We start from the raw sequence: 24,480 nt of genomic DNA on the forward strand, positions 1-24,480 counted from the left end.
CCTTTGAGCACAATACCTTTTCTACTACCAGTTTCCTGTTTACACGCTGCACACTTCCTGTTGGAGTGAACACAACACTCACATCAAACATTTTATTTACTCTCTGTACCTGAGTGTGTTTGTGCAGTTGACCATTAAGCATCTCAACCGCGCACAGCACATGATACACTCCCGCGTCCCTCTGATGCAGTCATGCATGCTTCATAGGTCTAATCTGACTTTCAAATATCTGCACGCTGTCATGTTTTCCACATGCCCACACACACACACGCACACGTGTCTCTTCCTTTGCCTCTTCTGAAGAAGATGTGAAGCTGAGGTCAAGGTTGGTTTCTACAGCAACTGTGCATAATTAAGGCCGTGACCCTCCTGACCATCAGGCCTCTCTGTGAAGAGCGTGGTAAAAATATTAATGCTCACCCAACTTAAAAATGCTCTCTGCTCTTCTCATCTATCATGTCGTTCAACTACTGAGAGAATGGCAGACAAAGTAAAATAAAACCCTTAAGAATATCTTTATCGGAGACGCTTCCGTCGAGCGCACGACAATGTCATTTTATTGGAATGACAATAGTTGAATCAAATTCTACAGGCCTTTGAGATAACTAGATTTAGATGCAGTCGATCATCGTTGGGAAACATTGACCTAAAATGTTTCACGGTGCTCTAAAACGACTACTATTGGAGATCAGAGACTTCTAGAATCTAAAACAAGGCGCATTGAATCGTCACCCATCTTTACATCTACCTGCGCCAGCTACACATTTCTCAGGAAGAATGTTTTGGGGCTTTGACTGTCCCAGAAAGCACAGACAGCTTGTTCCACCCACCTCTACAAATCATCCAGAGTGTGCCATTAAGGTGCATTTCTGATGGAAACCACCGTGTTATCTTGTAGCATCAATTTACAGTCCTGAGCTCACCTCTGCCAAGAATGTGTTTGAAAGTCCCCCATGAGTCACTACTGTACAAACAAGCCCGGGCAGCTCCCATATGATGGATGTAACAAATCAGGAGCATGTGAGAAATTATAACACACACACATGGACACACACACAAACACGGACTCAAATATGTTTATCTGTTTGTAGGATTTCTTTTGGAACACTACCATTACCTATTGACTTTACAGTATTTTGCTTGCTTTGTTTTGCTTATTTCACATGCTGTCAGTAAATGCTTTAATTTCCCCAACCTTTATCCCAGGATTGTCCAGTTATCTTGTCATAAAAGGTAATCAGAGGACACTTTAGCCGTGGCCTGATAACAGCCCACAGAGAGTCATCATGACTGTTTCCTCCGCACTGAGAAGAGGCAGAGGAGGGGGGGGGGGGGGGGGGGGAAGGAAAAGAGGCAAGAGAGCGCAGGGCGCGCGCACGGTGCCATGCGCAACCCCGCTTTCTGCTGCGCACAGACAGCCGGTGCGGAGAGAGAGAGAGAGAGAGAGAGCGAGCGAGCGAGAGATAGAGAGCGGGAGGAGAGCGCTGCCTGCTATTACTAGTGACAGAAAGCGGCAGCGAGCACATACAGTCTGGAGAGCGGTTGATGCGACAAGGTAGGAGAAACAAACACCTCCGCTGTGTGATCACATTCAGCGTTCACGATCAGCGTCCCTTGATACAGATTGTGTTTTCCACGCGATTGCGGTGTCCTCCAGCCTGCCCTGATGTCCTCTCTCCGTGCTGTTGTTGTGTGCCCGCAGATGCTGAGCGTCGCCTTGCTGTGTGTGTGCGCCGTCGCCTTTGGACACGTCTCCGCTCGCTCCGACAGCGGCAATTTTTTGGATGATAAGTGGCTCGCCGGGAGATGGGATAAATTCAGAGATGTAAGTCATATTATTAGCTCCTTCTCCCTCCTCATTATCTCATTTAAACCCCCCTCCACCCCCTCTCTTTTCCCTCCCTATGGCTACCCCTCATTGGCTTGTGATCATGCGCTCCTCGTTTTCTCGTTGTGTCCAAGCGACGCGTCACGGGGCCCGTTGTGTTGTGGTGTTTGTCACACGTTCGTATCTCGCTCCAGCGAGACAGTAAATACACTAACGACACTGGGATGGCTGGGAGTGTGTTTTAGCGATAGCATGGAGGTAGCTACAAGGCCTCTGCGAAACACACAGACGAACATCGCCATAGAGGGAGCACTGAGTCCCCGAATATGGGCCTAATTATGGGCAGGTGTGAGGGAGGGAGACTGCACTATAGAGGCAGCGAGGATGTACTGTTATACACCTGACACAAGGTAGTGGCAACAAACTAGTCCGGCGTGATGTTGTAGCCATTTTGCGCATGTCTGTGGTATTCTGTTTAAATGAGAGAAAGGCCCATATTCCTAATATCAAAACAAAAGCACAAGTTGTATCCGATAATCTAAAAGCTTATAACAAAACAGGAAAGACCAGATAGTAGAGCAGGTGCACTGTTTGCTCAAAGAATATTGCTGCACTGTGTTACTGTAGGGATTGTGTTGGTACTGGCTTCATTAGGCTGCTGCTCAGTGTCTTGGTGCTGTCAGCCACCATTACCCTGACTGACATGTTTATAAGGTGAGTAATGCTGCTGGCTGGCCGCTGATGGTCATGGCACATACTTCCTACCATGCAGCCTCCGATAGGGCAGGCAGCCCTGCAGGCTCACGAGGCTTAAGCTCTTGAATGTCTGCAGCAAAGCCTTGAATCTTGACCGTTGATCACGCATGACAGTTTGTTGGAGACTAAACCCCCCGATCAAAGCTGAGCAGGAAGGAACCAATGTGTTATAAACTAAATGGTTGGAGTCAAGCGAGCACTGATGGACAACATCAGTCTCTCCCTGGCTCTCCTATGTTAGTGCTATAAGCAGCAGCAGCATGGAGCAGGTAAACACAAAGCCCGACAGCTAGCTAAGTTTAGGCAGGTCTGCAACATAGAGAGTTGAGCAATCATTTTTATAATCGATTAATTGTTTATGTCGAGCATTTGCTGGTTCTAGCTTCTTAAATGTAAGGGTGTACTGCGTTGTCATTTAGGAACCGTCCTTAAGTTTGGACTGTTTGTTGACCAAAGATGCGATTTGATCACTTTGGGCTTTGAGAAATTGTGTTTAGCATTTATCACAATTTTTCGACACCTCATTGACGAAGCAATTAATTGATGAATCATGAAAACAATGGGCAAATCATTCATTAGTTGCAGCCTTGAATTTAGTATCCTTTTAGAGTTAGCAGCACATTTTGCATAAGCCAAGGCTACATGCAGACCTTCTCTAAAAAATTGGGAAGCCAGCCTCCTTCAAGAAACTGAAGTATTGGCACAGTTGTCAAGTCTGAGTCCAACCTGTGAACCGCCTGACTCACCCTGCCTTCTGTGGGTCTTAAACAAGGCCTCCAGAGATGAAGCAGCTCATCAGTTGCGCCTGAATACATAGAAATACCCACATTGAATGGACAATGGCAAGCTGATGATAACTGCTCGTGTATTAGCTCTGAATTTTGAATACAGAGTGAGTGGAAGATCTGTTTAGAGCTGGAGGTAGCACTGTGACCCTATTAAGGCATCTTGTAGAATGTATTACTGTGAGATGTTTTTGGCTCGTAATGAAATACTTATCAGCTGTAGATTACAGATAACAGACAGTGGAAGTCACTACTATCATGTGGCGATTGTTGTCTTCAGTTACAAGGAGTGTCCATCAGTATTTCAGTATATAAGTGCAACGTATGTTTCAGATGGAGTGCGATTCAAAGAAGGATATTTTGCCCCTAAGCACAGTTTGCAGTAAATGGATCTACACAAGCAGAAGTGATTGGTACACGCTTGCACTTGCGCTCATTCACGCACACACACAAGCAGACACACACAAAAAGAAGCAGGCGCTAACAATTACGCACACACACATAAATTATGAGAAACAAAGTTTTACTTTGACGGTGCTTCAAGAACAACAATGCACCAGAGAAAATACACTTTGCACTCAGACCGGCTCTAATGAGTCGTTTTACCACCGCGCTGCACACACAGCTGGATTTTTTTTTTTCCCTCTGAATTAGAGCCCTTGATCTATTTGATGTCAGAGAAAGAGAGGGAGACAAAAGGAGGAGCAACTTTCTCTCTAATATAAGAGCGAGCGCTGTTTCAGATGTAGCAGCCTTTTCCTTTCCCTGCCTCTCCCTGTCACATTTAAGCTGCGTGAACCCAGCCGGCTCAGGTGGACACATGTGATACACCTCAGGTTCAACTATTGAGCAGGATTTGGATTATGCAAATTGAGTGTCAGGAACAAGTGCCAGAGAGGAGATGTGATTGGCAATGTGCTGGGCTATTTAAGACCATCCAATGTGTGTGTGCGAGAGAAAGGAAAAGTTAAACAGATAGGGAGGCAGATAGATAAATGAGAGCAGAGTGACTGGCGGCGAACTATAGGCTCTTTGTGTGTTCACGTCTGAGTTTTAACCTCGAGGTTCAGGCATTAGACGTATAGAGGTAGAGCATTGTCTGCTCTGTATAGTGTATATGTGCATGTCTTTCATTTCCTGTTTTAGTGCTGTGTCCCAGATTGTCTGAGTGTCACTGTGCGCTCGTGAATTCTTTCACATAAGAGTTTATCCGTACAGTGTGCAAAGGTCTTCTACTAAACAGCTTAAAGAAGCAGCGACAGATGCTTTCTACAGCTAATGTACGCTGTAACACCTAACTGGCATGAGGTTTTAATAAGTGGCTTTGTATAGGTGCAGTAGAATCTGAATTTCTAGGCAGGAAGTCAAGCGTGTTTGGATGAATATACAGTGGACAATGCTTCTGCAGGCTCAGTACCAATCAATACGTTTCAACATTAATAGGTTCAATATCTATACATTCGTGGAAGTGATGCCAAACTGATTTAAAAAGTCACGCCTAAGCGCATAGCATCCCAATACTGTCACAGAGTCACGCACTGCATGCACTGTATAGAGGTTACAGCTCCAGGGGCCATTTTGCATTAAAGGGTGGTAACAGTTTGTCATGAGACATGCTGCGCTGGCTGTGAACGTGTAGGACACCAAATTGTACTTCTGGGACACATATTCAGTGTATAGGGGTGTAGGACTGGGGTCTACAGAGTATACATTTTTAAGCCCCTATCTTTCTAAGTTTTAATTTATCCTTATTTTACTAAGATTGAGTGGTGATTTACCCATCACTTAATTTAAACAGGTTGTACAAAAAAAGTAGTTGTTGAGAAAAAATTAATTGAATCTAAATCTATGCTAGCCGCTAGGCGCTGCCTAGCTAACGAAACTAAATGATTAAGCTAGAGTTAGCTTGCTGTAGAACATGTTTAGAGTGAAGAGTCGAAGAGACTAAATGATATGTCATAACACACAATTGAAAGGCAGACAATGAAAACCGGAAACATTTTAAATAACATTTTACAAGCACGCGAAGGAGTTCAAATGACAAGCCAAATCACCTGTGTTAGCTAAAACAGTTATTCACTTACGTCAGCTGAATCATGCAGGTACTCCCTCAACAGTGTGAATTTAGTGTGAGTTTATAGCTACTCCTAACCCTGAAACATACTTCCTCATGTCTGCATTATAAAACAAAGTCATACCTACAATTGACAAGGGTTGAAGGTTAAGTTTAGCATTTGAAACAAGGAAAGAGCAGAGGCACACACAAGTGTTAGAGAGGTACACTACTAACTAAAGAGGAGCATTAGCATGCGAACAATTGTTGCCCACACGTAGCCAACACGCAAAAAAGGTTTCAATACTTTATTCTGGATAACTTTAGCATTTAGTAAATTTTTATTTTTGCAAGTTACGTAACACCTAGTTATGCTAACTGCTAACAATGCTAATTGCTTTTGAACTACAGATGTTTCCTAGCAGCAGATTTACAGGTTGTTATAAGCTGTGTCCTATACCAGGGGCTGCAGCCTTCGTATGCCTTATTTGAAAGCCAATTGCGTCACAGCGGCGCATCGAAGGCTGTCACAATTTGAAGGCTCCTTCAAATGCGGCCAACAAATGCGTACCTCTTTTCCTGTATCGTATCGTAACGTATCCCGAGAATTATTGCGCGCCAGTTCAAACAAGATGGCGGATTCTTACGCGGCAGAAGGATACACTTGTAAATGTAAAAGATTTTGGTTTCAACTTTATCTAATAGCTAGCGATACATGTTTAAAAAAACAAAAGGGCCCTTGAAACAAATGATCTTTAAAATAATAGGTAAAGTTAGGTAACATTAGTTATGCTAGCTAGTTAGCCCATTAGCTACCTGTTGCAAGGTGACATGAGCGGCGTTTGGTGACACAAGGGTAAGGGCGGGGACAGCAGGTGACGCAGACAGAAAATCCTCCATAGACCAGACCGTCTCATTTCAGATCAGCTTTGACGGTCTACACCAGGGATAGCTAACCCTGCTCCTGGAGAGCTACCTTCCTGCATGTTTTAGGTTTCTCCGTACTCTAACACACCTGATTCAAATGTTTCCCTCGTTATCAATCCCCTGAGACGCTTCAGTTGGTTGATAACGAGCAGATCATATAAATCAGGTGTGTTAGAGTGCGGAGAAACCTAAAACATGCATGAAGGTAGCTCTCCAGGAGCAGGGTTGGCCACCCCTGGTCTACACAGACTATGAATGGAGCATGCTGCGTAAACCACATCCTTTGGACGCTGCAGTCCCTGAACTGGGACACAGTTATAGTCTCAACTAGCAAAGATATTTCTTACACTTTAATGCCACACCAAAATGTAGGCCTATAGATATATAATGTAAAAATATATCATGCTGGTAGTTTATAGATAAGTTTGGGTATTTTTTGGGGACTAAAACTCTGTTTTCACACTTCCTGTGGTTAGCAACATATTGTAATCTTCACTCAAACGACAGTACGGCACAGTTCTTATAATTTTACTTTATTCTCTCACGGCTGCAGCAAAACCGTCAAATAAAGCTACTTTTTAATCTTATGTGCTGATATTCTGGGCCAAGCTCTGCTTTCCTGCGATTTAAATTTTACATTTTAGGCATGTGCTGTCGCTTTCATCTTTCAGCGAGACCCATAAGTGGGTCTCCTGTTAAGTGCACTAGATAGGATCTTGGCCGCTGATTTACTGTACGTCCTGTAAGGACGGCTGGAGGGGCCTGGGGCTCTCTGTGCTGCACTGGTGCCATCTCAAGTTTTTTTAGACATTCTGCTTCGCTTGCTGGACCTTGGCTGGCTTTCAGCATTGCCACAGAATAAAGAGAAAAGATGAGGAAGGAGGAAAATGAACGGACAAACACGATGAATGTTGAAGAGAGTGATGCGTAAATGCTGGGTATAGGAGTGAATATTGTTTAGAACGTCTCTATTAAAGCAGATTACACCTTTCATCCTCTTGTCTCCGCAGCTTTTTGTGCGATTTGTACCGTGTGTGTCCGTCCTGTGTTGCTCGGGTTGTGGAGGGTGAATGATGTAGGGGAGGTACAGAGCTGGAGGCCTTTTCCACTTCAAAGCACCTCAGTGTGTATTTGTGTGCGTGCATACAGGCGACAAGCTTGAGCAAGACAAGCAGAGCCAGTACAATGAAAACATGCACATATTTCTCCTGTTGGAAGTTAGGGGGGAAGGCAGCAAGGAGTCAGGGAAGGTGAGAAAAGTGGCAGCTATAGACATGCAGATAACTCAAATGAAAACCTGTGTGCACATTAGCATTAGAGGTGTTCAAATACCTCTTGTTACTGAGTTCTCCTCTGATACGAGTGCACCACACTGTTGTTGTCACATGATCATTTACCTAAAAACCAGATGATTTCTCGGGGCTGATGGTTGTGGTATTGAATGCGTAGAATGACTAGAATACTCGGAAATACCTGATACCGCATTTTAGGCAGTATTGGAGGCCGATACCGACACTGGTAGTGGTATCGATACTGGTATCGTTAAAACTCTAACTTGCATATTAGGATGTCAACATGTGTTTGTGTGCCAGGAGAAAGGGAGGAACAGAGGTGGAAAGAGATGGAGAGATAAATTGAAAAGTATCTATTTTTATCATCACTCAGGAGGCCATTAGACCTGTTGTTGATTTTTTTTGGGTTTTCTGTGGTTTTTCGAAAGTGGGCGGCTGGTAGCATGCATGTGCAGTGGAGTGCATTCATCCGGTTATTTGATGTTTTGTAGCCCTGACAGATTCTGGCACTGCAGTCAGTGTTGTGGTGATAAGTTTGTTTGTTTATGTGTGTGTGCGTGGATGTGCACACGCGCGTGTTTCAGTGTGCCTTTGTGTGCGTGCATTTGCGTGCATCCGTTGATTCCATTATGAAATCTCACCGGGAGCACTTTTGTTGTCTTGACTGGTCTGGAGGGCCCGGCCCCATAATGCAATGTTCTCATTATTCAGACTCCGTGGTCTGCAGTGCTGGAGGGGAACCATCCTGCACAGTTAGAAAAGTACCTCTCTGTTTTTGGCTTTATCTTTGCAGAGCTTTCAGCATGTGGGTTTTGTTCATCTAAGGATGTTACTGTGCAGAAAGAAAGGACAGACATTTCTTTCTTTACGTGGACCTTTAGAGTGGAGGGTGGAGAGGGAGAGATGATATAATGAGCAATGAAGAGCGTGTAGTGAAGGTGCGGAGGGTTAGAAGGTTCCAGCAGTGAGGGAAATTAATTAGAGCTGAGAAAAAAGCAAGCGACGACCCCGTTCAGCTGATGAAGTGCAGGACGTGAGACAGAGGGAGACTCCTTGACAGTTAAATCATACTGTTTGAAAATAACTCTTATTTTGTGCCAAAAAGTGTCTGGGTGTGTTGCACATACATGCACAAGCGCACACGCAACCTATGCAGAAATGCAGACATCTAAACATGTGCTCAACAGAACCAGTTCAGGCTGGTTGAGTTGCAAACATAACAGCAAATGAGGTCATGTGCGACCTCTCAGACTAAGCAGCGTGTGTATCGATGGAGGTGTAACAGATCATTAACTGCAATGACATGTCGGGTATCATCCTCATTCAATTAAAGACAACTGATTTAATTACTTCGACAGTTAAAATGAAATTGTTTAGTCAACCAAAAAGCATCAGTGTTATGAAATGCGGGACAGTAAGTCTGTCGTTGTTTTTATTTCCTATGTGGGTGACGAGACAGGAAACATTACTGAAACTGCAACTCACAAACTAGAGTGTCAGACGATGAAGGTGTAAACACATTTAAGCTGCTGAAAGAAAAATGACAGCTTGTTTAAATTAAAAAGGCGGACAACCTTGGGGCCACTTCAAGGACTGTTAAAAATCGTCTCAGTGCATGTGAGAAAGATATAATTGTGTCCAAAGGAATGATTGATATTTAGGTGGAAATATCTTCAGTATAACAATGTACAAACCTGCAGCACGAGGCTGTAACGGGGTGGATCAGACTCTCATCTCCGTAGAGCCAAACCGTGGGATTTATGCCGATAAAATGTGTGTTTTTTTACCTCTCCTGTTTCCCTCCCTTCCTATTTGTTCTGGCACATCACACAAAGAGAGAGAGATTTTCAGTTTTCAAAGCTGTGTGTGCAGGTTAAAGTAATATTTTGATGACAGTAATCCAGGATGAAACTAATTTATTATGAAGGATTAATAATTAGTCAATCAAGCAAGCAACTGTGTAATACTTTAATGGGCACTGTTATATGCATATTGATTATTTTTTATAAGCTGGGGTAACTTAACTTTGTCATTCACTTCCAAAGTTGCGTAAATGTTCTGATTGTTCGTGTGTGTTGGTGTGACTTAGTTGTGATGAAACACAATGAAAGCAGACAGACGTGACTAAGAGAACAGGTAATCATTGAGACAGACTGAGTGTTGGGAGTGAATGAACAGAGACAGTGCTGCTAGTGAGCCAGCGAATGAGCTCTCAGCACACACACACACGCACACACGCTGTTTCTTAAGCTCCTCATACGTTTGCATCACAGGCCAGCACCCCTGGGTGCATCTCCCTCTCGGCCTTCTATTAAAAGCCGACAAATCACTCACCTCTGTGCTCTCCTTATTTAGACTGTTGAAACGCAGCGCATGGCAACGGATTGATCCATTTGACTGTCTAGGGCGTTTTCTTTTCAACTGTTCACTTTTAAAGCAAGAAAAGATTAAAGTACTTTTTTTATGTGGAAAGCAATGCTCTTAAGTATTAATATGATTCAGGGTCTTTATATGCAGAACATTTGAAAGCTCTTTAAGTATCCCCCTTAACTCCTTAAGTATACTTTTCCAGGAAGTCTCAGGAGGTATTTGTGCTGATGATTCAGCTTCTGATTAAATGGCTTTCTTATATTAAAGGTGCAATCTGTATCTGCATGTAGCAAAGCTTAGAGTCTGATCTAATAGATTAATCAAGAACATGTTTCCACCTTGAAGTACCTTTTCATGCAGACTCCTTTGATGTTAATAAAGACTTCACTCAGATGATTATTACAGTAAATGAGGCTTTTTTCTGTATTTCTCCTTTGCAATGCGATGCAAATTTTACCGTCTGCTCGTGAATTAAACCTAAAAGGGATTTTTGTGACATTAAAGCCAGCTTTAACTAATTTAAAGCCTCGTGCTTTCCCTTTTCTGAGAAGGCGGAAATAGTCCTGGAATGCCCCTCATGTTGCATTTTTCATGTCCGAAAAATAAAAGTTAATACTTCTTTCATATCTCTGAAGTGTTCGTCCTGTTCAGTTTATTTCTCTGTAACAAAAATCCATTAAGCAATACAAAGGAGGACGATAAGCATCACATGCACACACACAAAGACACACGGGCCCCTTTTATGCACGACGACATAAAACTGCTGTCACAACATTATCTTAAATGAATGCATGCTGCATGCGTTTACACTTGATGTTGTCTTGCTGTTTGTTTCTGAGACTTCCACCCGTTTATTTCATTGTGCAAAAGTTCCACTCAAAAAAGAAAACCCTAATGAACTGAATTCTCTCTCTCTGTAATGCTTTCTTCTAAAGGAAGTGGAGGTTTGTATGGCTGCTTTATCTGTCATGTATTTTTTAATTTTTGTACTTGATGTCTTTGAACATTATTTTCATGATTGTGTTTATTGGTTAACCTTGTTTTCAGGAGCCTGGAACATGGACTCCATCCAAGCCCTTCGATCAAGGTGGGTGTGAGGAAGAGAGGCTCCAGTGTTTGTGCTGCTGGCTTTGTGATCAAACAAAAACACTAGAAAGGACTAAGAGAAATCATGCTGCTCCCCAAAACTGAAAACTTCTTGAAATTCTCTATTTTACTAACAGACCATATTTAGTTAAAATGCTGAACCCTTATATAATGATGTCCACCTGCATCAGATGGTGGTCATTATTTTTTGACAAAGCTACTAAAAATGATGTTGGACTATAACAGAGGGGGTATTGCAAATGAGTCACACTACTTGCCAAATCCATCCATCCATCCATTATCTATACCGCTTATCCTGTCACGGGTCACAGGGGGCTGGAGCCAATCCCAGCTGTCATTGGGCGAGAGGCAGGGTTACACCCTGGACTGATCGCCAGTAAATCACAGGGCTGACGCACAGAGACAGACAACCTTTCACGCTCACACTCACACCTACGAGCAATTTAGGGAACCCACGCATGCACGGGGAGAACATGCAAACTCCCCACAGGAAGGCCCACTTGGTCCAAACCAGGATTCGAACTAGGAACCTTCTAGATGTGAGGTGACAGCGCTACTCTATATTCCGTTGAAATTATGGTTGCTACTTTAAAGGGCCAGTTCGCCGATTTTCAACCTCAGTCCTATCATGCTATCATGGGGAGCTAATGCCATTATGGTAGGAAAAAATGCAATTTGGCTCTGTGCGTTTGGAGGACGCTATCCGCTTCTCCAATGGGCCCTGGAAAACTTCCTCCAGATTACGTAAAACGCATCATCTGGCAGAGGCCAGTGAGCTCGCTAAACTACACTTCCTCAATCTAGGACGCCCGCCTCCGATGTCATATCGCTTTCAAAATCATCAGATTTGAAATGTAGACTGCAGACCAGAAGATCTTTTAGATGATCCACTGGTAAATTCTAGTCATATTTCGGATCCTGCACCGCTCTGAGCCGTTGCCTGCAGCGAAAACTGTAGTATTTCACTCCAGGGTCTCTCGCTGGGCCGTTCCTTTCAGAGGGAGGAACGCAATGCATGCTAGGTGTTGTAGGAATGTAGAAGGGGCGAAACGACAAGCTGTTTTTACAACTTTCTCCACAGCTATGGCGCCATTTTCAAATATTATTGCTTCTATCGACTACAGAGAACACCAGCTTTGACTGAAAGTGGCTTTTTCCAGGGGAGAATTGCTCCATTAACTGAGATCTCAATGCACCTTGGGTGCATTCATACCTTTATTTAAGGCTGTCCACCTGTAATCAGATCATCCAAAATGCATGATAATGCTTACAATGCTAATGTAAACAGGCTCTAACAGACACAGACAAACAAGTGAGAGCATACACATAACCTCTCTGAAGGTAACTTAACATTACAGCCCTGTACAAATGTACAAATACATCAAGTGAACCCTCCTTAAACCATCACGTTCCCCAGTTGAATTCTGTTCCCTCAATTTAGACCCTCAAAAACATTTTATTACTGGAAACATGTTGTGACCACTTGGCATCAGCCCTGTGACTCATTGTGGCTCTGTAGATAACAAGATTAGAAGCGGGGAAGAAAGGGGAGTGAACATGTGACAACCTTTAATTAACAGATTTTGTCACTTGGTGTACAAGTGTGGGTTTTTTCAAGCTATCGACATGTTTACTACACAAACCAGTTGTTTTATGTGGCTAACATTTACTGTAAAAAATAATCATCACGTGTCTCTGTTGTATTCAAACTGCGATAAGCCCATACACACATTCACTCTCACTGTATCTGCAAACACACACACACACATCACATGAACACACCGACATGTTAGTGAACAATAGCATTAGACAGTGCGTTGGAGGATGGAGGCAGGATAATCTGCCAAAGCTGCTCACGGATTACAGTAAGGTTCTTTAAAGCAGAGGTCATTCACAAACTGCTCTCAGATCAGCTGATGGCCTCAGATCCTGCACACAGGTCCCACACTGACGGCCGACACGCGGTCAGAAAGAGCCGGCTCTTCTTTACCGGCAAAGATCAGCACCCTCAGATCTAAAATCAGCTCTCGCTTTGAAAAGACCACGTTCGGCCTTCAGCTGTGAGATCTGATCCCAGATCGGTTTGAAGCTCTCGGCAGAGAACACAGGAGAGTGACACTCAGAGCAGTGTGATGTAAGGCCAGAAGTAGCCTTTAAAACCAGTCCCATCTGTTTTTAGCTGTAAGTGTACTTAAAGGTATTACGGCTTTGAGTTCAGCGGGAGAGAGACGGTGGCTGGATTTAACACACACACAAACACACACACAGATCTCAAACACATCTCATTGATCGAGAATTTTAAAGAACAAAGGTAAAAGTAACCTTGGAGGAATTTTCTCAGCGCTAATGCTCTTTCTCTTTCTCGTAAGATCTTTAATTAGAGAGGCTGTGATTTAGCTGCACTCACATTAAAAGTATAATTCACAATTAAAAGTACTTCTCATCGTATGTTTCTGTGTTGTGTTTTCAGGCCTTGATCCAGCCAAAGACCCCTGTCTTAAGATCAAATGCAGCCGCCACAAGGTGTGTGTGGCCGAGGACTCAAAGACTGCCACCTGTGTCAGCCAGAGGAGAGTTAGGTAACAACACACACTCAAAACTTTGCATTCAGTTTCATGTTTTCTGTGACAAAGGCAGAAACGAAACTGCAAAATAACAGTGGATTAGGAGTAAATCGAATGTCCACACCAGAGGAGTGGGCTGGTTTTCTTTTCTTTTCTCCCAGCTGGTCTACTTACTGGTTGCCCCGGCTCTCTTGTGACTGTTGTGTGACATTACTTTTTAGTCCAATTACCCCAGCACTGGCACCAACTTACAACGGACACGAAAGTCCTGCCAAGTGATATGAATGGGCTTTGTATGTTCGTGTGTGTGTGTGTGTGTGTGTGTGTGTGTGTGTGTGTGTGTGTGTGTGTGTGTGTGTGAGTGTGTGTGTGTGTGTGTGTGTGTGTGTGTCTGGGAGACTGCAGACTGGACAGAGGACAGAAACGCCATACTGACCTCAATTCCCAATCTAACAACGGCACTGCCACAACACAGCGCAAAGAAATCCGAAAATAATCAGACATAAATCCAAATCCTTGTCTCGTTTCTGAATTTGATGTAAAAAAAATGAAAGAACACATCGCAGAAACCAAATGTTCAGATAGCATTTATTTGAAAAAAAGAAGTTAAGATTATCTCTTTTGATCTGTGCAGTTTCAAAGATGCCAGTTTGTACCAGAGTCCGGGGTCGAAGTGCAAACCCTGCCCCGTGGTTCACCCCTCTCCTGTTTGTGGAACAGACGGGCACAGCTACTCCACCAAGGTACCAGCACACACACATGCACACACACAATTTGACACCCTTAATAATAATAGACACCCCACAGTCACATTTCCTCCTGATGCGATGCACATCCTGATTTTACTTCCTCTTCTGTCTCCGTCAGTGTAAGTTAGACTACCAGGCGTGCATCACAGGAAAGAAGATCGCTGTGAAGTGCCCCGGCATGTGTCCTTGCCCCGCTCAGTCTGAACCGAGCTCTGCGGAGAAGAAAGGTACACGGGTCTGCACACATGACTGCACACTGCAAGCTGGGGCGCTTTGCAAGAAGAAAACAGTAAATTCTGCTTAATTAAAAGGTCTTTCAGGGTGTCAGAGCCCTTGTTAAAGCCCCCTCCTGACAAACTAAAGCCCCCCTGATACTGAAATCCTGCAACTTTCAGGACTGCTGACTCTGACTTTTCATGTCCACAAGGGATTAAGGGGGCAATAAAGCATCCTTTCATCATCATTAAGTGTTAATGTTATTGTTCCTCAGTGTGCAGTGAGTCTGACCTGAAGGAGGTGGTGAGTCGTCTGAGAGACTGGTTCCGAGTGCTGCACGAGAACGGCAACCACAAGAGAGTCAAGATCCAGAAACCAGAGAAGAACAGTGAGTCACTGGGCATTAATAAGTCAGAAACACATTTACTCACACATTATCAAACTCATACCTGGCTGCTTCTAACTTTTCTTCTTATCGTGTATTCTCTGCAGAGTTCGAGGTCGGAGCATCCCCTATCTGTAAGGACCCTCTGGGATGGATGTTCTCCCGTCTGGACACAAACTTTGACCTCCAGCTGGACCCATCAGAGATCAAGAGCCTCTACTTGGACAGGAACGAGCCATGCTCTGATGCATTCTTCAAATCCTGCGATACACACACAGACAAAGTTATAACCAGCTCCGAGTGGTGCACGTGCTTCCAGAGGTACACAGGTACGGTGTCCCTGTGCACTCACATGCAAATATAACACTTTAAATACACTTGGGTATACATGCAAACACACACGTCACTCAGCTTTGGTTTTTGTCTCTTGTGATATAAGACGTTGAGACTTTCTGATTTCAGACAACAACTTGGTGTTATTTTAATTGATTTCTTGTATAATAAGAATACAGACATAAATAAAAAATTTAAATTCACCCTCTGCTCAGCCAGAATGAAATATTCTCCATAAACACAATACATTAGAAAACACAATTAAATTCAACATAATAAAACTCAATATGATGCAGTAAAATGCCATTGTATGAGGCCAAGGAGGAAAATTACTTTTTTTTTTGGTCATAAAGAAGCTGCATTTACGGATGACAACTTTCTTTTGTAAAAGCAGAGACAGCAGAAAAACAAACAACACAACCAAAGCAAAAAAAAAAGCACACAACAGAAGCAAAGTTCACACGCACAGAAAAGCAGACTTCTGCACTTTGTTCCCTTGTCTCTTCTTTTCAGAGTCCCCGTGTAAAGCAGAGCTGTCCGGTATCAACAGAAAGCAAGCGGGGAAGAAACTGCTCGGTGAGACACACGTACTCAAACGCACAAAAATGCTAACACACAAACATAGTGAGTTTCCCTCAGTCATTGCATGTCTCTGTGTGTTTTGGCGTGTATGTGTAGGTCAGTATCTGCCATCCTGTGATGAGGAGGGTTACTACAGGTCTCACCAGTGTCACAGCAGCAGCGGCCAATGCTGGTGTGTGGATCGCTATGGAAATGAGGTGGCCGGCTCACGCACACACGGCCCTGCAAACTGCGGTAAGCAAACTCAGAGAGGAGCAGGGTGTCATGTTTCTATGTATAAGAGAACAAAGAGTGGATTTGGAGTTGAGGCGTCATTCATAGATGTGAATGTAAACGCACATTTTTCTTTTTACCATCATTTATTTTTAATTATAAATTTGTGTTGGTTAAGTATAACTTGACTTGGCTTGCTTAGAGACAAGATAATGCAACTTATCTATCTGTTCTTTTAATTTTGAGCTACAGCAAGCAGCCATTTAGCTTAGCTTAACATAAAGCCTGGAAACCGACATTGTGACTCTTGTTAAAGGTAATAAATCTGCCTACCAACACCTGTAAAGCTCACTAAGTGACACATTTCTTGTTTTAATTCCTAACATAAAAAACTAAGTGTCCAAATGAAAAGTTGTGGTTTACCATGAGGTTGTGTGCTGTTCTATTAACCATATTCACATGGTGGCCATTTTCCTCTTAAGTCATGCTTTAAGGTGTGAAGCTCAAATGCTGTTAAACTGTCGTTCCGCCGTGTCCCAGGTCCTATTAACATTGGGGAACTCACAAGTCATTAACATTCACTGCTTCTTGATAAGTCTGCAACTAAAAAGACAATAAACAGCAAAATCTGGAGGGACAGCCTATTAGCTACTGCACCTAACGTTAGCATTGAGCTACTTACTACACAGTTACATAAGTGAATGGAAGATACAGGAAATCTATAAATAAGGAAAAGTATACATTTCTAGCTAGTATTGTCAGCTAGGAATTCACTCTCTAGCTAACGTTATGTTAGCTAGGAAGTCATTGGATGCTAGCACTAGCTGTTGTCTAACGGTAGCTAATGGGTTATCTTGTATGTTGTTTAACCTTGAAATATGACCCAATGTACCTTTGAATTTTAACTGCTGATTAGTATTTCAGTTTAATCAAGAAGTGTTGAATTGATGAAGATTGTCTGAATATGGTGAATTTCTTGGTTGAGTATAGTTGTGTCCTTGAGCCTTGTCCTCAACACTTGGCTGCTTACTGCCAAGCTAGGCTAACCGGCTGCTAGCGGTTTATATTGACAGTACAGACAAGAAAGTGGTGTCAATCTCCTCATACACCAAGTGATTAACTATTTCCTGAAACTATTCCTTTAATTGTAAGGTTTATAATCTTCTCTGCTTTCTTGCTAGGGGTGGTTTTGGAATCTTCTGGAGACCTCGGCAGCGGGGACTCGCTGTTCACGGATGATGACGAAGACTCGTTCGTCATGAACGACCAGGCCGGAATGGACGACGAGGACGACGAAGATGAGGACGACGATGACGACAACGACGAATACCTGTCGTAATTTTGCATAAGAAAAGAAAAAAAGAAAAAAGAGAAAACTGTTTGTTTGGTCAAACTGCACGTTTCTAGGTGACTCCCCAGGCAGATACTTAATCGTACTAACAGCCTATGGACTACTCTCTGTGTATTGTTTGTTCATTAGTAAAAAAAAAAATACTCCTGGCAAATGTTTATGATTTCTCTTCCTCTCTAAGTATAAAATATGATTGGTTAATGGCACTTGTTCACTTGTGTGTCAGCCAACCAGAGAACATGACAAGGACTTTTTCGACAACCAATCCAGTGCTTTGGATTTGGTCACATGTGCAAAGACCTCTCCCTTCATTGGACAGTCCATGTCTTCTAGTGTGTCCTGTCCTTGTGCAGCACTCTGATGCCTGAGCGTGTTGATGCCTGAGGCGCAATGTTAAAGAGATTTCCCCTCCTTCATTCCTTCATCCTCTCCCTCCCCCCCTCTCCCTTCCCCCCGCCCTTTTGGTCCTTATCAAATGTTCCTGTGTATAGGTGGGATGTTGACGATGTAGATAAGAGAATATTGCACTCTTTAGGTTTCTTTTGATCTTGATTTGTAACTGTGACTGTAACTGTGTGGAAAAACAAGATAAGATTTAGACATGCTTCATTAGGAGAATTAAGGCAAAAAAAACCCAGTGTGAGTTGGATAACAATCAGAACCGGCATGCTCGCTGTTTTCACTGGAACACAAATCAAGTCAAATTATCTCAAAGGCTCAGCTACAAGAAAAGACAAATTACTGCTTGGCCGGTGGTGTTAGAGGAAAATGTTATTATCTATTTTTCTAATCCATTGTTGGATGAATACAGGAGATGAAACAGATTTGTCGTAGCATGCCTAATGCTGCGTGATGTTTCAGTCTGTAGAACCAGAGGCTAAAGATTTGTAGCACTAAGAATAAAACAGAGCTTGAGGCTTAAAATTAAAATTCCCTCAAAGGTTGTACAGTTTTAATCCGCTTGAGCCACAAGTTTGATGTTTGAAGTGTTATGGAAATGTTTATGGGCCTTTTAGAAAAACTTCATCACTGCTCACATCATGACACCAACTCCAACGAAACGTGGAGTGGATGTTCTTAAATTTTCAGATACGAGTCTTGGGCCTAACATGTAACCGAATACATCTCTTGCACAGTAATAAAACCACAGAGCCATGCAGACCTGTTGAAAACGTCTGGCAGGGGGATGATGGGTATGGTGTGCCTTTTATTGGTAAGGACGGAAGGAGGTAATAGTCGGAGAAGCATGCTGACCGGACTGACTTAAGCTTGTCTTTACACTGCATAAGAGCAGCTTTATGCTAAAGCTCAGATACCATTTGGGTTTCGGTATGGCTTGTGTTTTCTGGTCTTGTGACATAGGCCATATTTCAGATCTTTTGATTTGTGACATAGGATAGCTAGAATGTAGAGAAGCACAGATATACTAAACAGTTAAGGCATAAAAACACTTAGATTCTGCTGGATTTGAAACTGGTTTATATATTAGTACACCGGCTAGAGGAAGCTTTGGTTTAGACAGCTTTATATATTAAAAAAAATGATCATCTTACAGTGTTTTGCTTTTATTTTATTTTTTTTCAGAAGCTTCATTTGTACTTGATCTGCTCTATCTACTTATAGTGTATATCTGTCAGAGTTGATCCCAGATTTGTGTATTCTTGCTGAGTCCTGTGACTGTTTATGCAGACCTGGGATTTGCTGAGCACCTATGTTAATTTTTAATAATTAATCCGCCGTCGGGCTTCATTTTTTCAATCAAACATTTGTTGAAATTCCATGTTAAGACTTGTAAAGTGCCATCTAACTGTCTGATAGTTTTTTTTTTTGCTCCCATCATTCCTTTTAACTTGGAGTTTCAATTCACTTTTACGAACTGGGAAAGATTTCAGTCTTAAAGTGCTGTTTCCATGAGTGTGATGACATGCAAATCATTTTGATGACCTCAGACACTGTAGCCACTCTCAACCAATCACACACTGTCATCACAGCTCTGATAGTGTTTAAAGGTTATGATACAGATGCATTTTTTACAGTGTATGTATGATTTGCTGAAATAAAAGCTATATTGACCAATGTTTGCTTGACCGCAGAGTCATGAGTGTTACTTGGGCAACAGACGTGACTGCATGGTAAAGAAACATCATGTTTCCATGTGACAAAGTTTCTGTTCCATGTTCATTGTTTTCGCTTCTCTCTTAATGTGCTTATGTTGAGGAAAAGACCCTTTGCCGGGGTTTGTGCTGTAAAGGTTGAGGTTTCGATTTCTGAGCATGTAGGAACTGAGAAAACACAAGTTTCACAATCACAAAATGTTCCCCTTATTTTGAGGTGTGCACCTGAGGGATGCGGCGAGCTCTGAAGATGAAACGTAACATCTGACATCAGTGGAAGTATTTATGCATGACTTGAAGCCACATTTAAATAGAGCGAGCTGACAGTGGTCAGGGGTGACAAACTCTGCAATGAGTTCTGTGTGCAGGAACATTACTGCATTATGTAGGAGAAGAGCAGGTGAATATTTCATGAGCTGCCGTCAAACTCGCTCCATAGGTGCGTGAAAACACATCACATACAAGCACACGTACGAAAGCATGTGTAGAGCAAAACAAAGATGCTAAATGAATCACTAACGCAAATAAAGCACATGCATTGACCTGGAAACTTTTTTCATTTTGCAGAGAGGACTACATTTTTTCACACAGCCTTGTGTAAGCAGGCTGCAGGAAGTCGTACAATGCGTACAGTATTGTGTGTGTGTGTGTGTTGGCACCAGGGCCAGACAAGGAAGTCACTGAAATATCAAATGGTCATTTTCACACACTTTTCCTCTGCCCTTCATGTGCTGACCACAGAAATGTGCAGAGATACCATCTAATTTCCTCGCAGTGTGTGTGTGTGTGTGAGCTTGTTGTTGGAGAGCGTCCAACAATAAAAAGTGATCCGCTGGTGGACGGGGGAGACAGCATGACTGAGCGCTGATGGGAAATGCCTCAAATTGCAGGAAGCACTTACGATGTTCTGAAATCAGGTTTCTTGGATAAGCAACAATGTGTGACGCAGGTTGTTTTATCACTTCCACGCTGGGCTGCAGGATGGGGTTTAATCGCCTAATACGTTTGTTTTATTGTTGACATTGACATAAATTTAATCTTTTGGCTTTTGATCATATCGTCTTCCTCTTTAGATAGTTTAGATTTTGTAAAATGTAGATTTTCAAATGGCCATTTTTGGATCATTTTAAGGACATCTTCTTCTGATGTGGTGACATAATTTTCTCCCCTCCAAGTCCTAAAATGATCCTTGAACCTCAGCATCAATTTTAATACTTCATGGTGCTTTTTGACAGCAGGAATTTCCCCCAGGAACTCGGAACCTTTTGAGGAACTGTGTGTTTCGATAGCCGGAACCAGGGTCTAAATTTAGTTCAGGGGTCATTTATTTATCTCCTGAAAAGTCCCTGTTCGGGGGGGGGGTAGTACTTTCCAAAAGTCCAGGAACTTTCAGGGCAGAGCCTGCAGTGCTGATCGTTTATGATTGTTCGAGTGCTTGCAGCGTTTCACCCACCATGTTTGCTTCAGGATGGTTTATCCAACTTTAGCACAAGTTGATTCTCCTCCATGCTAACAGGCTAAAACTGTAGTGTCCCACAAATGTTGATACCGGCCCGTTCGGCGCGTTTTATGGCGTCATCTTTGCTGTATGGCCTTCTTCTTACCACCACCTACTGGACTGGCGGTGTAGTGTAGTTACTTTTGTTGTCATTTGTCTGATTTGCATAACCTTCCCAGAACTTTAGGCCGCGGTGGAAACGCAGACAACAATGGGCCACAGGAACTTTAGTTCCTTTAAGAGAAGTTCCTGGTATTTTTGGTGGAAAAGCACCTTTATGTGTGTTTTTGTATGCATTTATATCGCGTTATATTCTGGTTTATCTATATTTAAATATTAGTCTTATAACCACCATGCAGCAAATACTATATTACCACCAATTGCCAAGATGTACTGCATAAAACAGTGGTTAGGTGACGACTTCTGTCACTTGAGGGGCTAAAAACCTGAATTAAACATGCCCTATGTGGGGTGTGTTCCTCTCCTCTTCTTATGATAATGATTTTCACAGTAATTAGCTTCTATTGTTTATTTAAGAGCTCTACTCTCTGTTTGCAGGCTTAAAGCAGCTCTTTTCTTTGTTGAAGTCTTGTTTGTTTACTAAATATAAGCAGCATTGAAAAGGCCTGAGCTGAGCATCCAGGGCGAGCTGCTGAGAAGGCAGTATAGCTCACCTTAATGGTTAAGTCACTGTTGGTCAATACACACACACACACACACTCATCAGGCTCATGTTACAGCGCCTGAGTCAGCGCAAACAATAGACATCCATATAGGAGTGGGACAGAGCAGGTTTAATGGTTGTAAGCTATTTACCAGTCCAATCAGAGCTTTAGAGCTTCTGTCAAGATGCAAATGATTATTTCATACTCTGCATGTGCGGAGAACACTGGAGGGTGATATACAGCACCTATCATGCAAGGTAAATAAATAAACTGTGCATACACTTCAGGATATGTCAATAGAGAGGTGGGCTCAAAATACATGCATGTGGCACTCACTTGAAATTAAAAATAGGAAGCTAAAATAAATCTTCCTGCAGACACTGAACTACTGTATATGTGGCCTTATAAGAAAGAGAGGTCACTATTTCTGGTCAATGAACTCCAGCCAGTAACTCACAAATGTCTACGCCTGCTTGCATTGGTCATATTAATAACACATGTAATCGGAATCATAGCTATTCCAGCGAAAAAAAAAAAAAAAATTCCCCTCCAGGCTGTCAGATCTTGTTGTTTCCTGCTAAGGCGGCCTGCGGCACAATGTTTTCCTGTATTTCTATCCGGTGACAAAAGGCTTCCAGGAATGGTTGTGTTCTGTAAGTACCTCAGAAATCACTTAGGTGTGACTCACTACCAGCCATCGAGCTGTTTTCCTCTGGTTTCCTGCGTTTTATGGAGGCGGACAGCGGAGCACAGAGAGAGCTTTCCCATCAATAACCTCTAACTGCTTAGTGGCTTGAATCTTGTCTGGTCAATGCTGGATTGGACAGAAAGTAGAGGGGATGAGGCAGTGATCTATGCGTCAGTAGTCTGTGGATACACTCAAGGGGGATCAGATTTATGGCGGCTCAGTCGGCCTACATGGAGAATGCACATTTTGAGTTCGCTTCAAAAATGTACTTGAAATTTTGAAATTTAAAAACCCAGAATAATGAATAAATACGTTCCAGAGATGCTGTTTATGCAAAACAATTTTAATTAAAAAAAGAGTAAAGTAAAAGTAAAGTATTAAACATTTTACTCAGTGTCCCAGAATGTATAGACTACTTAATTAAAGTTTTATCTCTGCCAAAATTTTATATTTTCCTTAAAGGGCCACAAAGACTTTAAACTCATTAGTCCTTATATGAGATTATAAGTATTTTTTGTTCTCAAACGTTTTGAAGGACATGTATCATACAGCGGATACGCACTGGAAACCATTGACACCTATTTTACAGGATCTGCTGCCCTCTTGTGGTTAAAGTCGGACCTTGAATTTAGCTTCAACAGTTTGTGTTAATGAATCATTGTAAGTGTGGTGTAGGAGCCAATTAGCAATCCGGAGCATATATATGGGAACCGCTGTTTGTCTGGTCAGGTGTTCAACCCGGAAGCTAAACAGTTTTTGACCATACACACCCAGACAGACACACGCTACTGGTGGCAGCAGTTACTCGTGTTGTTGGATGTTTGTTGCATGGTTTTGTATCTTTGAGTTTATTGGACACTTACAGGAAGAGAAAATAAACGGAGGTATTGCAAGCAAAAGTTTGTCTCTCGGACTTTAATCAAACGGACATGCATCAGACCTGGGTAAGGTGCGGCAAACAAGTAACCCGTGGTGTAGCACCTCAGTGGCTTAGCCTCTATATGTGGTATATAAAGAAGATAGCAGACAGACGAAAATCTGTAAGGTACATTTTGTGTTAAGGTTAAATTAACAGAATCTAATAAAGAAAGTGAGAAATGTAACATAATGCATTTGTCTAATGCCTGTTCTATCTTAATGAACGGGATCTTAAGTTCCGGACTACTACCTACAAGTCCTTACCATTCAACTTTAAACATCATCACCATTGTAATGCAGTTTTGTCTGATGTTTTCTACATGTTTCTTTAAATCCTCAAGTAAGGACAGAACCCGGAAAGACTGACTTTTGGTTATTCTGCGTCTGACTCCTGGAAAAACATTCAACACAACTTTTGGACATTTTAGAAACTTGACATTAAACCTCCCTCTATTTGTAATTGGTTTACATAAGTGTACCTTATTTAATTATTTATTTTTCCCATTTTAATCACTGAACTTACTTAACTGTTTGAGTACATTTTAGGCTTTATCTAATACACAACATTTTACTTTACCTTTTAATTGTCTTAACTTTAATGTCAGAATATATCCCTTGTTCTGTGACTTTAATTACCTTTTTATCAATGTGTCTTCTGGCTCTTCAAATGCTTTGTTTGTCTTTTTAATTGTTTCTGTAACTACCTCATTATTGTAAATGAGGGTTGGCCCTCAAAGATTTCTCGAGTGTAAATAAAAGGTAAAAAAAACCCCCCATTTCTTTTGACTTCATTCAATTTCATCCACATCACTTTTTACATTTCATGTAAAAAGTGACATTTTGGAACAAGGACGTTACAGTATTATTTCCAACACTTTAAAACATTTTTTTTCATATAAAAAAATAAATTCAACCACAATTTTTAATTAGTGTTCAATTTTTCTATTAAATCACATACATCCTGCTTTAAAACTGAACGTTCTTTTCTGACCTCTGCTGATTAGAGGTGGGTGATGTATTTGTAACTGACCATATACATTATTGTTATCTATAGGGTTTTATAGAAAAACAAAACAAATCAAACAA

The 24,480-nt window shown here is 42.1% G+C and overlaps 1 protein-coding gene across 1 annotated transcript; it reads left to right on the top strand.

Moving 5' to 3' along the window:
* The first annotated feature begins 1,448 nt into the window (after positions 1-1,448).
* Positions 1,449-19,588, top strand: spock3 (SPARC (osteonectin), cwcv and kazal like domains proteoglycan 3). The gene is made up of 11 exons (XM_069665693.1): positions 1,449-1,555; positions 1,703-1,825; positions 11,059-11,098; positions 13,589-13,697; positions 14,317-14,425; positions 14,550-14,658; positions 14,922-15,035; positions 15,140-15,361; positions 15,879-15,941; positions 16,044-16,181; positions 17,342-19,588. Exons 2-11 carry the CDS (start codon positions 1,703-1,705, stop codon positions 17,497-17,499), a joined length of 1,185 nt encoding a protein of 394 aa, XP_069521794.1. The 5' UTR covers positions 1,449-1,555; the 3' UTR covers positions 17,500-19,588.
* The last annotated feature ends 4,892 nt before the right edge of the window (positions 19,589-24,480 follow it).

Source organism: Semicossyphus pulcher, unplaced genomic scaffold (genome assembly GCF_022749685.1).
Source record: "Semicossyphus pulcher isolate SPU_LCO1_2020_fin unplaced genomic scaffold, fSemPul1.0.p SCAF_17, whole genome shotgun sequence".
Classification (NCBI taxonomy): Eukaryota; Metazoa; Chordata; class Actinopteri; order Labriformes; family Labridae; genus Semicossyphus; species Semicossyphus pulcher.